Here is a 17122-nt window from a genome sequence, read left to right as displayed (position 1 = left end):
TTGAGCAATATCACGGTACATTGTACAGCCATGCAGTACTTTGTAATCGTCAGTTAGACTGGGTAACGTCATTTGCTGGAAAAAGGCAGTCGAGGGACCTGTTTATCATATAAAATGGTCTCGTAAGTTAATCTTGGGTATTTAGAATATTTAGAGTGCTTAATGATGAGAGCAGCAAAGTGAAATTTTCAGAAGGAAATGCGGTCTGCAAATCGTTTTAATGACATTCAGATTTGACAAAAATTATGAATAGGGTTATATAAATCCATCGCCACTAATGATTAGCACAGATTTTTTATAGCATACTTTGTCTATGTATTTCTATACCTAGTCTTGCCATAAATATTGTAATAAAGAAAAAAGAAAATTGTTAACTGCAAATAACATTTATTACTTTTACAGTGTGTCAGTTTAATACATAAATATAAAACAATTAAAAATATAAAAAGCTTATTCGAAGTGGTCTCCATTGGCTGCAATACAGTCCTTTAAACGATGAGGCCAGTTATCAATAGAAGCACGCACTCTTTCCATGGGAAAATTCTTCACTGCCAATCGTATAGATTGTTTTAGGGACTCAAATTATCATGGCGTTTAGAGCAAGCTGTACTCTCTAAAACTGACCACAAATCATAATCCAGCGGATTAAGATCGGGACTAGACGACGGCCAGTCTTCAGCTCTGATGAAGTCCGAAACGTTCGATTCCAACCAAGACTGCGTGGACCGAGCTTTATGACCCGGCGCCGAGTCTTGCTGGAAGGACCATACTTGGTTATTGAACATGGTGATGTTAAGGGGCTTAACTACCTTCTCAAGAATGGTATCTTGATACACTTGTGCCGATGTTTTGATACCTTTTCACAAAAATATGGCTCAGTCACTCCTTCATAGCTAACACCCCACCAAACCATCACTGAAGTCGGATAATGTCCACGTTGCACTCTGTCGACTAATTGGGAAGCTTCCTTAGAGCTTTGAGCATAAATACGGTCATTTTGTTTGTTAAAATGTTGCTCAATTGTAAAAATTTTCTCATCCGTAAACAAAATTTTTCTGTGACCTCCCTTTGCGTACCGCTTCAGTAGTTGTTTCGATTTTACCACCCTATTCTTCTTTAAATTATCAGTTAAGAAATGGCCAGTGCGTCTCTTATAGGCTGCAAGTCCTAAGTCATCTTTTAAAATACGCGACATGGTTCTAGGTGCTATCTTCATTTCCCGAGATAAAATCTTTTGCTTTCGGACAGGATTTCTTCGAATTCTTTCCCTTACTGCTTTGACCACCTTTTTCGTACGAACACTACGTGGACGGCCAGATCTTTTCTGTCACAAACAGAGGAGGTCTCATTGTACCTATTAATAGCCCGGTACACAAACATTTTACTAATACCAAGTGTATGGAGAGTTTTAAAATTGCATTTGGCTCCATACCTACTTTGTGTAATGCTATCACAGCGATTCGGTTCTCTTTATCACCCCACACCATTTTAATATCGCAAAATATTTTACAATGTATTGGCGCCAAAATGAGAAAACACAATGAACAATCGTATAAAAATGACAGATTCGAAATTCAAATGTAATATTTTTTTATAATTAAGTGTAACAGTATTTATGGCCAGACTAAGTATATTAATATGTGAAGAAAATATTTTCTACCCCTTGTTGAGAATATTGCGCTTACGGAGGAGTATATGATTTGGCTCGATTAATGTTCTTATAAAGTGCATTAAAACTAAATTTATGAATTGTTATCGAATTTCGACTTTTGTAATACACAATTTAATATTATGTAGTAATTTATGTATCTACTACGAAACACCAAAGAACTTACAATATTATTATAACACTAATGAAATCATCAAAAGCTACAAGTTGATATTTTTTAAAAGCTTTCACGATTATATTTTTAAATTAATGATTTATACGTACCGACGATCATGTTATTTCAAATTAAAATGCAAGCCCTTCGAACGTCCAGTCGTCAATTGTATTCCGTAAAAAAACAAAAGAAAATAAGGAAAAAAGTTCCTAAACTCTTTTTACATTCGGAAAGAATCGCATGAGTAGTTTCCATTAATTTTCCTCGTATGCTATAAAAAATAATGCTATTTTATGAATGGAATTCTTTGAAATAATAAAAGCGAGCATTTGAAGAAAAGAACGCTAAAGCGAACGGTTAAGTAGAATTTTTATTCACGGCTCTACATAGACGCACCTGGACACGATGCCGAGACGAGATAGAGAATGTATTTTAATACTCCAGATGCATACAAATCGCAAATCACAATCAAGACAAGTTGCCGCATATTTTATGAAGCTAGCTTAAGAGTATATAAGTATTTTTTCGCCATGGCGTAATGAGTGAGCATGGGCCGTAGCCAAAATACCTTTTTACAATCGTTAACGCTAACGTTATGTATAAGAAAGACATATCTTAGTAGTAGACTTATCGATAGGTTATGCTATTTTCATAATTTTTTTAGGCTTTCTATTAGCCTTTACGATTGTGATACGTAGTATCAAATTCTGATAATCAGAATCAATATTCGTATAATACATATTTTTACTTAAGATACCACCGCCCAGATTATTCAATTAGCATTACGCAACTCTAAGGTAATGAACAAATGAACCAGCACATACGACATTATCACTCACCTAGTTATGAATGTGTCTGATTACTAAAAAAATATTAATTTCTTGTTTAGAACGGTTTCGTCGAGTGCCGGAGTGGAGTAGAAGAGTGCGTGCAGATGGATGACTGTGCTGTCGTGATGCCTCGCGAGGGCTGCTGCGCGCGGTGCAAAGGATGTTGGTACAACGGCACCGAACACGCCTCGCACACCGAGTGGAACGAGGAGGGAAACTGCTGCGATGTGAGGCTGGAGTAGTCACTATATCCAGGCCGGAGTGTTACGCGCCATGCGACAGGCCGAAGCATCAGCGGCACACGCACTATAACTGTCCAGTTTGTGATGGTGAGTTTCGATAGTTAATGCTTTGATTATAAAATATTAGTTTTTCTAATTTGTTTACTCGCCAGAAAACGGCACAAGCTTAGTTGAGCACGTTGGTTAACAGCATTAACAATATATATGGGGTAGGATGAATTTGATAAACGGTGTTAAAAATCATTATTCATTATGTTTAGTACTCGATTGACTATGTGCTGTAGTTGTTCTGGTTTTACCCCAATTATTCGTAGCGTAAGTTTCACGCAAAACAATTAACGTTTTATTATTTTCGAATCGGTTCATAAGGAATAAATTGGGTGGCGAGACTGGCGCAGCGATGTCTCGGAGCGCTCAGCGCCCACCCAGACTCGCAAGCGACAAAAAACAACCACCATAATCCCCCACGAAAACAAACACACGCTACGCGAACTTAATAAAACCATAATGACGATCACCTCGCTTCCAAACCTTAATATGTTTATTAAATTCCATATCAAATAATAGTAATTACGTGATGATTCGGAATTGCTTTTGAATATTGCCGACAAATTCCAACTGCTATCGTTTTATTGCTTATGTTTATATTTTATTAATTATATCTACTAGCTAGTTGCTAAGCGGTATGAGATCAAGGGATCTCCTGCTAACATCTCTCATCGTTAAGTCGCGATGATTAAAAATCGAAGGATGATAAAATGGTTACAATATTAATACTATTACGACTAGAGCGTGCTTATTTTTCATGTCTACTCGGAGTTGGGTCGATGTCACCGCTGATTAACCCACACGCGTCCACAAACAATGAAAACCATATCGCACAAGAAATGTTGCGCAGTAGCATTCCTACGGACAATAGACTAATCGGTATTATACATAAGTTGTCAGTTCAGTCAGATCATTATTGCGTATATAAAACAACGAAGACATTCGATCATTTATAGATTACTGCGCACCTCGCTTTAAACAGTACAGCTTTAGGTTAACACGGCGGATTTTGTTTGCACCTCACTGAGTATTATATGTATAGGAGTACACGATGTGCTATGTATACATGGGTGGCGCCAAAGAGCAATCAATTCTTTCGTAGTAACTGAACAAATAAAAGTATTTTAGTTTAAACGTCATAAATACTTGATGAACCGCGAAGACGTGATTACAAAGCTTTGATTGTAAGGAGATTACGTTGCTAATGGAAATGATAATTATAATCGAAAACGTTTTTATACGTATGCACTGACCAATAGCGCCGACGGGATGATCTTTTGGACCACCCAAACGTTTTCGCAAATCGATAAATAGTTTTAAAAATTAGTTCGAGATAAAGACATTGACAATGTAATAAGCTCATCATTATAGGTTCGTCGGGGTTTGGTTAAATTATATAGATATTTTGGTGGTCGAAATCTCCCACGGCGTTGCGTCTCTATTATTGACCATAAATCAAAAAGTTAACAACCTACTTAAAAGGTTGGGTTGGGTGGGTTTTATACGTTGGTCAAAGCGGCCGCGCGTCGCCGTGGCTGCGGGAACGCCGAGGTGAATCCTCTGTTTATTTGTTTTAGGATCCCAACAGTGCATTAGGTTTTGTCTTTCCGATTATTATTTTCAGCCTTATCAACTTTGGGTTCTTTTATTTGGTTCGAGTGAGTAATGATATTTATTTGAAAGGATTCACTGTAAGACTTCGCTCCTTGCAGCATTTAGGTTTTGTGAGAGATGAAACTTTTTATTCAAATAATTTTTTTAAAAGATTTACAATGTTAAAAGATTTTGGCAAAGAAATACCTAGCTCATCTAAATTCGTATGGTGTTTTGAGAACGGCGCGTTATTAGGTATGCCTGATACGGCGATCTGAGAAATTGAAACAATTAGCTTGTGATATATGCGCGATACGTGTTATGAATTTTTAAAACATTTTTCGAACAGGTACCAGCGCTTTGCTCCTTGGAGTAATGCATATTGCTGAGCTGGGGCCTGATTGCGGCTGCAATATTACACAAACGGATGTATACTTGCCTGTTGTCTATGTATATCTGCAGTTATACTGTAATAGTTGTAACCAAAATAAACTTTTTATCTATCTAACATAATACCTAATGTGGAACTGCGAATCATTGCGATACACGCTTTATCTGGGTGCGGTTAGCTTGTGCATGCGCTGTCTTGATGAATCAACCGTGCGACCGAGCTCGCGCCTGTCTGAAATATCTTACATACTTTCGATATATTCATAGATATTATAGTCATTTAGAACGCGGGCTATTATAGTTTAGAACATTACAGACGACCAATGCAATGTTACGTCGAGATGTCACTAATGTTTACAGATGTATGCACTCCGAGCACAACATTAATAACAGATCTGTTACTTCTTGTGATCGTTATATCATTCTCAATACTGTCGCGAACTCATATTTAATCATGTAGAGTAAAATATAGCTACATACCCCAATTTAATGCTTCCAAATAACAGAATACTCATAATAACAGTTATTTGGTGATAGCAATCTTATGTCAGCCGGGGGTATGGTAGAGTGCGACGAAGCGCTCTGCTTATACGCGTATGAACCACTCGTACTGACAATGAATACATAATTGTTTACCTACAAAAGGACAACCTGCTTTATGTAGACGTCTCTAGTTTTACGACAGACACTTGACAGTTTTCATTGTCACAATTACATGTGTCGACGCGGCGGTCCTCGGTCAGCAGCGCGCATAGAATTGAGAGCCCGGGACTATTGAATGAAATGTATTTAAACCGAACATAAATGACAAATGAATAAACACTCCACATTGAAGTTGTAAATACTTTATCATTTTGAAAGGTTTTTAACTTGAAACACTTTATCTTGTGAACTAACATCATTAACGCTGTCGGCAGGTCGGGACTAAGTACTTTGAATTGAATATTTTTGTCCACCGTGGGGCCGAGGCGTGTTGCGGAATGACGCGTTAAATAATGATTGTTGCGTTAGTCTTGGTTAGGAAGGAGGTCAGGAGTAGGGAGATGTTGGGGTGTGAGTTGTAAGCTCAGCGCGATGTGCTGGCTGGTCGATGCTCCGCGGTGGGCTCGCCGTGTGCGGTCATCCGCGCCGCTGCGTCATTCATTAACTTGTTGATTGATTCATAGTCTTCCTTCGCTAATTTATGGAGTTTGCGCTTTGTCGTTGCTGCGCCGCCAGAGTCTGCTCCATTTTGGGAAACAATGGGCTGAATTTTTGTTAAAAACTTTTTTCGAAATGCGCCTCTGTTTTCAATTACAGTAAAGTTGTATCTTATTTAAATTGCAATTTAATTATTCGGCTTAACGTACGTTAAATACAGAATAATTTTATTTATAAACTATAGTGTTTTCTTGGTAATTTATCTGGTTGTGGCAATTACAGAATGGATCAAATTCCTGGATATGATTCATGTTTTTACCATTAAGTGTATTAATATGTACATAACATGCGTAGGTTTCCTCTTAATATTAAAACAATTATTGATAACTATTGTATCGTGTATTTAAAGGTAAAGAAGCAACAATGAATTAATAATATGAATTTACGTATCATTGTTCTATGAAACAATTAAAATTAAATGCAATGACGTGTTAATACAGGGAATTTATTCAGATATTTTTCTAAATGCCGTTGACTTGCCACGGGGTGATTAAGCATCAACCATAATAAAAAAGTACTTTAGACCACATAGAGGGATTTGGACTCTTCAGTGGACCATTAGAGAGCATGTCGGTAATCTGTTTGCCGCGGCCACGCACCCTGACTTAATCACTGAACGATACCGCTCGCTATCCCAGATTGGAATTTTGTCTAATTTGTTCAATGTAGGGCACATACAAATTTCATAATGCAGAGTATATTTCATTAAAAAAATACATGTCTATAATATCCATAATAAGTCCACTTACGGTTTAATTTTTTTTGATGATGTTAAATAAAAATTACATAAAAATCAAGTATTTTATCATCGAACATCTTTATTCGTATCGTGTTAAGACGTCTAAGGTATTTTGAAATCGTCGACCTACATACACTCGCAGCGGTTTACCTTTACACGCACTGTTAGGCATCCGTTATGCGTTAGATAGGTCTTATAGGTACTATACATACTGATTTGTCATTCCTGTGAGTTGTAACGCAGTTACAAATGACAAGTCGCATGCTGTTGGTTTCGAGCTTTCCTCACTACATCCGAGACACTCATTGGTTGCATTGCTGAAAATGTTAACATAACTAGACCAATAGAGACAGAGGTGTTCGTAATTTTAGTATTATCAGTATCAATTTATTTCTTTTTATCTTACTTTATAGGTACAGCAATGTACTTATTATTAAAATAATTCCCAATATAAAGAGGTAATGATTTTTTTTAATAGGGTGTCGCAGAATGCTTCATTTCACATGATGCTACTAAGTACAATGTCATCTAGACGGTTATGTCGGTCTGTGCGAAATTGGATAATATACACAGGCGGATCCCGAAACGCGACATACGTGAGCCATTATGGCGGGTTTTACACCCTGTGTAAGGTGTGTTGCCGCTGTCCATGAAAACCCTACGAGCGAATCTCAACATTGAAATTACCAGAACGCGATACACTGATTTGAGCCACTATTAGAATCTTATACAGTGGACGCCATCCAGGCGGCTACAACTACTGCAACCAGAATTTCAACATAGACAATTTGAATTTCCAGAGTGTGTGATCAACGGCCAGCGCGTGTGGGAGGGCCGCGACGTGCGCGTGCCGGAGGAGCCGTGCCTGTCGTGCCGCTGCGTACACGGCGCGTTGTCGTGCGCGAAACGCGCGTGCCCCGTACTGCCGTGTGCGCGCGCGCAGCACTACACGCCGCCCGGCGAGTGTTGTCCCAGGTGCTCGCATCCCACCTCAGACAAGATATTGCCGAGTGAGTATCTTAGATGGCAATTTGTTGCCAACAAACATTACTATAAGCACCGTATATGACTACAGACCAATTGCAACACTTATTTGTAATAGTTTTAAAAATAATATCTAACATGCTTTATTACTTTTTCAAATTTAAATAACAATATTAAAACAACTTTTTGTCAAACTAAACCTTTATTAAACAAATAAATACATTGTCTTAGCTTTAGCCCGCTTGTATAATTAATGCAGTCTTCCGTAATGGACTCGCAACACATCACATGAAACCATATCGGGAACTAATTTGGGCCTTGTTCTACCTCTGACGATAGTCAAAACAGCGCCATTGGGTGCAATGACCTTATTATAAACGCTACTTTGTCTGGGACATAATTTAGATGGCGTAGGCTTGCCTTAGACCTAGTAAATATTTCATACTAAGTTTGGTACAGGACCCAACTCTTGAAGCCTAATTCTGTTTTCAGATTTTATTTTGATGGTTAGAAAAAATAATACCATTGATTAAATAACATAATTGTCATTTCAGTTTCAGCAGCCGCGCCGTGGAAGCCCTGTATCATCGGCAAGGAGTACCACGCTCACATGATGCCATTCCGAGTGGACCCGTGCACCGACTGCACCTGCATGAACGGCACGGCTGTATGCACGCGGCACACGTGCCCGGTGCTGACGTGCGGCGCGCGCGCACTGCCGCCCGCGCCCGGCAAGTGCTGCCCCGAGTGCCGCACATCGAACACGCCAAGGCCGCGTGTATCATTGGAAGAAAAACCTACCAGGTATTTTTTTTTATAACTAGATAGATTTTCGGTTAATTCAAATTTCACAATGTCGCAATTGTCCTTTTTTGGAGTTCTTATTCTGTGTTTAATTTCATCTTACTCGGTTCAGTGGTAAACCAATGTATGCAGGCTAGCTTTAAAAGCGTAACAGGCATTTATTTTCCTAACAAATCAATCTTCCTAACATAAATATGAAAGTTTGTGGAGATGTTACAAGTAAGTTAAAAAGTTATAACGGTTAATATAAGCTGAGTGGATTTGGATGGTATTTTGCACGAAGAAAGACCATATTCTGGATTAACAATCTCGGGTAGTTTTATAATTGATTTATAGATTTGCACCAGCGTGGACTTTATTCTGTATCTGGAATATAAAAGTCTGGTATTTGGGTGTGATATGGCGATAAGCTCGCCCCTTACCACATTAGAAGAAATACTCGTGGCGAAAAATGGGTGCCCTAGTTACACATCCGCGTACCTCTCCAGGGATAGGCGTGAGTGAGATGTATAGTGAATGATTTCTTTTTTGTACTTATAGGATGGAGAAACTTGGCAGTTAGACGCTTGCAAATCTTGCGAGTGCCACAACGGCGAACCACGATGTGCAATGGAACGTTGTTCCAATCTCTCCTGTCCTTCGGACCAGACTCTCCGCCAACTGCCTGGTGAATGTTGTCCAAAATGTGTCGATATGGACGGCATCTGCACTGTCTTTGGAGATCCTCACTATAAAACTTTCGACGGAAAGTTTTATAGTTTTCAAGGATCATGTAAATACCAACTAGCGTCAGATTGTGTGAATGGAACGTTTTCAATAAGAATTTCGAATGATGCCAGAAACACTTCACATTCTTCATGGACGCGTACTGCGACGCTTCGTATTGGTTCGACAAAAATCAATATGGGAAAGCGAATGCGGATAAAAGTAAATGGTCGGCGGGTGACTCTACCTCACAGAATCGATGGAGTGGCGGAAATCGTTCGCAGCAACGGCTCTGTGCTGCTTAAGTCCGAAATTGGCGTTCAAATGTTATGGGACGGTGATGGTTTCTTGGAAGTGACTGTGTCCAGTGCCTATAAAGGCAAACTGTGTGGTTTGTGCGGAAATTTTAATTCAGTCGCCAGGGACGATATGAAAACTCGCAACGGGAAGCTGTTGAACGACACGTGGAAGTTCGGCTCGTCGTGGCGCGTGGGTGGTACCAGAGCTTGCACTCGACGGCAGAAGCCTCCAGTCAATACGCCGCTGCGCCAGTCCAAATTGAGCAAAGCAAGAAGATTGTGCCGAGGATTTGTCCGATACGATGCCTTTATGGAATGTGGAACTAAAGTGAATCCTCATCATTATCAGGAGGCTTGTGAGTTGGACGCCCGCAGCTGCACAGGTACGCGGTGTCACTGTGCGGCGTACCGGGCGTATGCGCGGGAGTGCACTAGGCTGGGCGCAGAGCCTGGGCCGTGGGCGCGCACAGCGTGGTGCGAGGGCCCGCCGCCCCCCTGGCTCGCGCGACGTGCTAAGGGCCCGGCTCGCGGCAGGGACAAGCAGCGGAACCTCATGGATCTGAGTGCCGTCGCCAAGCCGAGCGGAAACCGCGCACGCCCGCCTCCGCCCATACTGCACTTATAGATCAACGCGGCGTGACCTCTACTAGTCAAAACTGCCATTGTGGCAATGCGAGGTAACTTTATTAATATATTCTAAAAAATAACGCCTAAAAGTATAATGATCATATTTCTACACGTAGAGCAATAATATTCGTAACCTAATAGGATAATAGGTATCGGGGCTTAGGGGAGCCATAAATTTGATTCGCAGTTTAAATTATTGAAAACTAAAACAGACTAAAATGACTTAATTAGGCTACAGAGTGTAGATATTGTTTTTTCGTTTAAACATAATACCAGAAAGATAAAAGTTAGGCACTACGTAATTTACCTAGGTCTAGATGGCAGCTACTATAAAAGAGTCTAAACAGTAAGGAGGTCTGGCTTTAATATTTTTATTTATTTTAAAAAACAGATATGAATTCTTATAATCTAAATTTCGTATCTCCCACAGAGCGGTGACCATTTTTAGTGTGGCCTTATAACAATATTTATAGTTATAGACTCATGTCCAAATTATATGCAGTTTATTAAGCTATTGGCAGAAATCATTAAACTGCAATAATTTACGTTTTTATTTTCGTTTTTATACAACGTTGTAAATAAAAAATTTTATTTACACTTATGTTAAGATTTTTCTGAATTAGTTCCATGAATTTGATATATTATTTTCAATTAAATTTCTAGAATTGCATATGTACTGGTTTTAGATATGTGCATTATAAGATTAAGTATGAAAAACATATATATATATATACAAGACTCTCGAAAACGGCTGCTGATTTGGACGTAATCTGATATTATGCAAATATTAAGTGATTTTCTATGGCCTGTGGGTTATTTTTAGAAGATGAACAGAAACTTCTGAAACTCTATAAAACAGATTCAGTTTAATAGGTACTTGGTACTCTATGTTCTTTGCCGTTACTGATATTTAAACTCCTCCCTATCTTTTTCTTTTTTAAATAATTTTGTCACTCGATATAGGCAGATTAGTGTCCCCTGGGACTCGACGAGCTGCATCGCTCGTTGTCATAAAATGCGTACCACTGATCTGATATGCATTTGCATTTTTGGTATTTTACGATAATATACGGTCCTCATAGGGGTTTCAGCGGCCCCTGTGTATCCTCATCGCGGACCTAGATAACGAATGAAGGTTACCTCCTATTTACCAGTAGTCAGAGGCGGCCTTAGGGGGTGACGAACTGGGCAACCGCCGGGGCCACGCGCGGTGCCTTAGAGGAACTTTTTTACGATCTTACCGATAAAACGTAAAATTAGGAAACGGTTTTTTTTCTGCGCTCGGGGCTCGCGTCGTTTTTTTGCTTTTGCTTGAGGACTCGCGTCGTTTAAAGCCGCCGTTGCCAACGGTCAGAAAATACTGCAGAGACATCTTGTGATATCTCTCAGACCCTAGTCCAGGACGTATGAGGACCTGTGTTATAATGTTCATTGTTACGAAATATCGCGGTTAAGTTGACTGTCTTTCGCTTTAATATCGCTTTACTACCTCGTGGAATTATAATTAACGTACCACAAAAATATAGCTTTTAAAAAAGTCGCAGTACCGTCGTGTCACCTTGCTAAGGCTTGAACAGAACCTAATTGATCATTCGTTGAAATAATGTAATCAGTTTTTGTTTCAAAATTAACAAACGTTAATCTTAACCAAAAAAGTAAATTCGATACTTTGTTCACAATACGACATGTTAACCTTTTACGTATCTATATGAAATTGTCATTTATTTCAGAGTATTATGAGAATCGGACACTGGACTGTACGTGGGTTGCATCTATAAGGCGCAGCCGGCTTTATAAGGAACAAAGATCTATCTACTCAAACAGTATTCATAAAAATATTTCTAGTTATTAAACGAGATAATATATTATAACTAAGATCACCTGTGAAGCTCACTATTGCCTCGCATTTACTGACCAGCTACATGCTTCCAGAAGCTTGGTACTGCAAAACGTCACTTATAAATTACTGAATTTGAACTACTTTTCGCTATTTAGACCTGTTTTGTACACATTTTTATACCTATATAATATTTAAAAATCAACTGCTGCTACAGGTATTCAAATGTAAAAATGATTTGCTTACAAAAAAACCATAGAATCGAACGTTAATGTCGTTGTGTAGCAAATAAACCCAATAAACGATATAAATCGTGCAAGAGTAATGAATAAATCAATGAACTAATTTACCTTTAAGTAATTTATTTTATATTTACTGTTCATCAGTAAGTTATACCGTGTTGTTTTACAGTACGAGGCTAATAATAAGACACAAACACTATTTTTGTATGTCGAAACGTATAATGTATGAAGACTAATAGGTTTTCCTGTCTGCTGGCTGTAATCTATATGACAGGTCAACACCTTATTCACTTAAATTAAGTAATTTAATACGTTCTTATATTAAACGTTTTTGTGAATGTGATAATTATTAGCTTTGAATATTTCAGACAGTAGAAGAACGTTCGATAAAACATAGTTCAAATTAAGATCTCATCTGTAGGTAGTTCTTTACGAAAATCTTAGATAAATCTAGCTATCCGAAGCCAAGAAGCTAATGAAACCGTATGAGACATGTACATACGTAGAACATAGTGCATCATACATAAATAGCGACTAAAGCGTAGTTAGTTTTAATGTTTTTATAATAATTGAAGACTCGATGTAAAGCTTAGCTATTAGATACGTTACCAATGAATTTTATTTTTGACTTTGAACTATAAAGTAGGAATTATAACGTGATTATTATTTATTTCAAAGTGTACAAGTGAGGGAGTCGAATCGTATTGTTTTTTTGTTGTGAAGGTGCGAAGTGCCATCGTAAGCGGCCAAAAAATCTTTAACCCGCGTATGTGATAATGATCCGTCAAATGCTTGTTTGGAGAGGATCGTCTACTTAATTATATAAAACTATTATACTTGTTTTAGACTCTCAATGTTATAAGTAACTCGTGTAATCGAAAATATTATCATATTCTTAATGTTTGTATCCAGGCTGCTGTATTTCCAGTTATTTTATTTATTTCCGTAAGATGTCAGCTGCATTCCATGAAACACTGCTGAACTGTCATTCGCTTCATTATAATTTATTTTGATTAATATTTATTAAGAATAATTTCCTTAAACCTATATACATATTTGTCTCTTAAGTACACCCTTTTTGGTATTATTAAGCAAGGTCTACGTTTTATGTAGGCTTCTAAGTTATTTAAGAGATTTAATTTTGCATACCTACTTATTAATCAATGAAATATTGTCGACGAAGAAATATAAGCGAACGAAAAAAATATTTTCCTATCATTTAATAAGATTCGATAATTGAATAATTCTTTTTCAAAATAAAAATTAAAGCTTGCTTTATGGTTCGAATTGGGTAAGTAGGTATGCGCAATCGCCATATTATTATGTTTATTTTGATACAAGTGATTTTAAGAGGATATAAGATTAGAATGTTAGAAAAATGATAACAGCTGCATTGTTCTATTTTATTATTATAACGACACAACAAATGGAAACTGAACTTTGTTTGCGTTGCTGAACATTGTAAACGATCAAATAAGTTAAACGAACAAAGAATTACGTAATAAATAATTACTATTCAACAGTGGTTTTATTTCGCTTACCTACCTAATGTAATATTTAGTTCTACAACATGTTTGCATTCGAATTCTATCTTAAATAGTCCCATTACTAAAATCTGGCTGTACGCCAAATTTTCTGAAATTTTGTGTCATCAAAATTATCTAGGACAATTTGGCGTCCGCTTTAAAAACAGAGGAGTCATTATATTTATCTCGCAGAGAAATCTAAAGAAATGAATATTATATCTCAACACGAATATTATTTTAAGAATTAGTTATTCTAGCACCGGGCATCGTTCTAAATCCGTCGGGTTGTAAGACGCTTGAAAACTATGAAGAGAGACCTCAAAGAAACGCGTAGACAGTAGAAATAAAGATTTATTAATATGTAGATATAAACATTACTCAACCACACGCATCAATTAAACATGAACAAATTATTATTTTGTACAATACATACATAATACTTGAAAGATAATAGATAAATGAAGTTTCAACTTTATTGTACCTTAATATTAGAGCGATGTTCGATGTTTCCATGATTCGAAATGTTGAAGTACCGAATTGTAAAGATAACTTATATTAGAAAATAAATATAAAAAAGTATATAGATATAGATGTTTATTCTCCTGTCATCATTTCCATGAACTCTGTAACAAGGAAACAAATACAATTAGCCATTACTATTTCTCAACATAAATAATTTTAGCAATTCATAAAAAATCTCGCAAAATAACAATTGTTTGTAACATTTTATTTATAAGTCGCGTGTAGTAACTATATCCTTACCGTCGAAGTCGACGGTACCGCTGCCGTCAGTATCGATCTCCTGGATAAGGCCGTCCAGCTCCTCGTCCGTCAGCTGCTCATCCAACTCACGCAGGATTTCGCGCAAACTCGACGTGGGAATGTAACCGTTGCCTGTAATATCACGAGTCTATGTTGGTTTATTGTTTTTTTTTGTTTATTATTGGGCCCATGTTACTTTATCGTTGTTATTTCTAATGTTGGCCGATTTATGACTGTTTATTTAAAAAATCTTTAAGCATATTCTAGAATAAAATACATATTTTCTTTTTAATTCCGAGTCACAAACTTATTGAATCCAAATTAACTCGACTTTTTTATTCACAAACATAGTTCAGCTAGCTTTCTAATTTCAGAGTAGTATTTTTTAAACATAAAGATTCCTTTAAGTTTCTATATAATTAATGCACAAACTTGCCTTCCTTGTCGTATAATCTAAATGCTTCCCTAAGTTCCTTTTGCATTGCCTCAGCGTCCTCTTCAACGATGAACTTAGCGGCCAGGGTCACGAACTCGGGGAATTCAAGACGACCAGATTCTGGAAACGGCGAAATAGCATTGAACATTATTGACAAATTTTGTAGTATAGTGGCCATTACTATGAAACTCAATATTTCCATTTAAACAATAATTACAATAATATGTAATACGCGTGTCTATGTATTATCTCAGTTTCATTATTTAGGTGTAACAAAGTAATTTGAGTAAAGGATTATAACCTGTCCAGATCCCAATCTATCTTTATGCTTACAGACGAAAACCACTACAAACATGCTTACTGCTCAGAGATTTATAGTAAACACAATTAATTTCATTTCTTGAAACAGGCTAGTCGGTTATCAAAATACATCTCACATTGCATATACACAAAGTATTTCTAATTTTAGCGGATGCTCGTGGAGCTCACAAAATATTCGTTGTTGAAAGTCTACAGTAACGTCTGCGCAAACGAGCACTCATTTTGAAGTAAAATAAGATATGGTATATGGAACATAAATATCTTGGAGGTACTTACTGTCGGCATCTACTTCCTCGATAAGTTCTTCAAGAATCTTTTTGTTGAACGGCTGCCCCATCATCCTGAGGATGTCAGCGACGAAGTCGCAGGATGCTGCCCGAGCGGTTGTGGTCGAAGCCATCGAACGCTTTACGAAGGACTGCAACAAAGAACACTTCCTTTAACACCTCCGAATTACGTAAGTGCTGTAATATGAAGCGAGGTGCTGGGCAGTACCCTCGATGTTTAATGTGGACATTATGACCGTCGATCACTGTACTTGACTGTACTTCCTTGATTTTCAAGATTAACTTAAAGGGACAGAACTGCAGTGTTGCCCTGGTAATAAAAAGAGTTAAACTGATCGTTCGACTAGTTGCGCCGTGGCATTAGGGTTCCAGTTCAATGTACTGTGATGCAGTTAGTGCGAATATATTGTGCAACACGGCTATTTCGGTGCCCCAGCGTATGAGTTGGTGCATCTTAGACGGCCTGTGCGGTGCGTGCAGAGTCACATGTACGCGTATGTAGGTCAGTAATGAATTATAAAAATAACAATTAATATATTTTTTTCTAATTTTGAGGGTATGAGAAATCTACCAATACGCTAGTGCGTATAGGTACCACGCAGGCCTAGTGGCCTGCGGGATAGGCTAAGGCCTAATCTCTCCTAGTAGTAGAGGAGGCCCGTGGCCTGCCGTGGGACACTATATAATACAGGGCTGATATTATTATTATTGATATTATATTATCATTAAAGACAACGAAGAAAGACTTAAGTTCATAAACTTTTTTGAATAAGCAAAAATAATACAATCAACAACTAATATGCAGCCAAACGAGATTATAAAATGTGTAAAATAAATTGCGCAGTGGGGATCTATTTAATAATACGAGGCCTAGGTAACATATTAATATATTTAATCATCCCGCTGCTGGGTACGAGACTCCATTGCTAATGAGAAAAACGCGACTTCGTATACCACGATAGCCTAAGTGCGGTTTGGTGAACTTCAATTATTTATTTCATTTATTTACTAGATAATTCTACGTTAAAAAAATCGGAAAGAAAGGTGAGGTACAATAGGGGGTCTTATTGCTTATTATTGAAATATTAGTGATTATAAATATTATTCTTAAAATCTCGGGTTTAAACGTCTTAAACATTATGTTCTCTTGCTAGCAAAGTCAGTGAAAAATAATGTAGTAAGTGGGCGTTGAACCCGGGAACTCGATCTCTGTCCTCCGTTCCTATCCTCGCTAAGATATTACGACCTTACATATGAAATACTAAATGTTGGTAATAACATTTTCATCGTCGGCAATTTCCTTCAGGAACGTAGATCTAAAGAAAGTGCGTCATAGCGTGGGCGAATTTACTCCAATAACTATGTTTTTGCACTTCTCATTTGATATATTATAATAATATATATAAACGTTTCATATAACTTGTAAT

At 37.5% G+C, this 17122-nt stretch overlaps 2 protein-coding genes across 2 annotated transcripts; one reads left to right on the top strand and one right to left on the bottom strand.

The window, feature by feature from the left end:
* Positions 1–2712: 2712 nt before the first annotated feature.
* On the top strand, positions 2713–13883 carry LOC115443452 (BMP-binding endothelial regulator protein; the record flags this gene model as incomplete). The annotated part of the gene is given in 7 exon segments (XM_037446409.1): positions 2713–2860; positions 2863–2982; positions 7666–7875; positions 8404–8598; positions 8601–8653; positions 9194–10334; positions 12015–13883. Coding segments are annotated over 6 exon segments (1815 nt in total), but the record flags the coding sequence as incomplete, so codon positions are not given.
* A 340-nt stretch (positions 13884–14223) lies between these two features.
* Positions 14224–16042, bottom strand: LOC119192594 (troponin C, isoallergen Bla g 6.0301-like). Its single transcript, XM_037446408.1, is given in 6 exon segments — positions 14224–14512; positions 14652–14783; positions 15088–15207; positions 15685–15776; positions 15778–15826; positions 15904–16042. Coding segments are annotated over 6 exon segments (444 nt in total). The 5' UTR covers positions 15926–16042; the 3' UTR covers positions 14224–14483.
* Positions 16043–17122: the final 1080 nt, after the last annotated feature.

Source organism: Manduca sexta, unplaced genomic scaffold, assembly GCF_014839805.1.
Source record: "Manduca sexta isolate Smith_Timp_Sample1 unplaced genomic scaffold, JHU_Msex_v1.0 HiC_scaffold_297, whole genome shotgun sequence".
Lineage (NCBI taxonomy): Eukaryota > Metazoa > Arthropoda > Insecta > Lepidoptera > Sphingidae > Manduca > Manduca sexta.
Note: the sequence above shows the minus strand (reverse complement) of the source record. Positions and strands in the feature narration are given on the sequence as shown.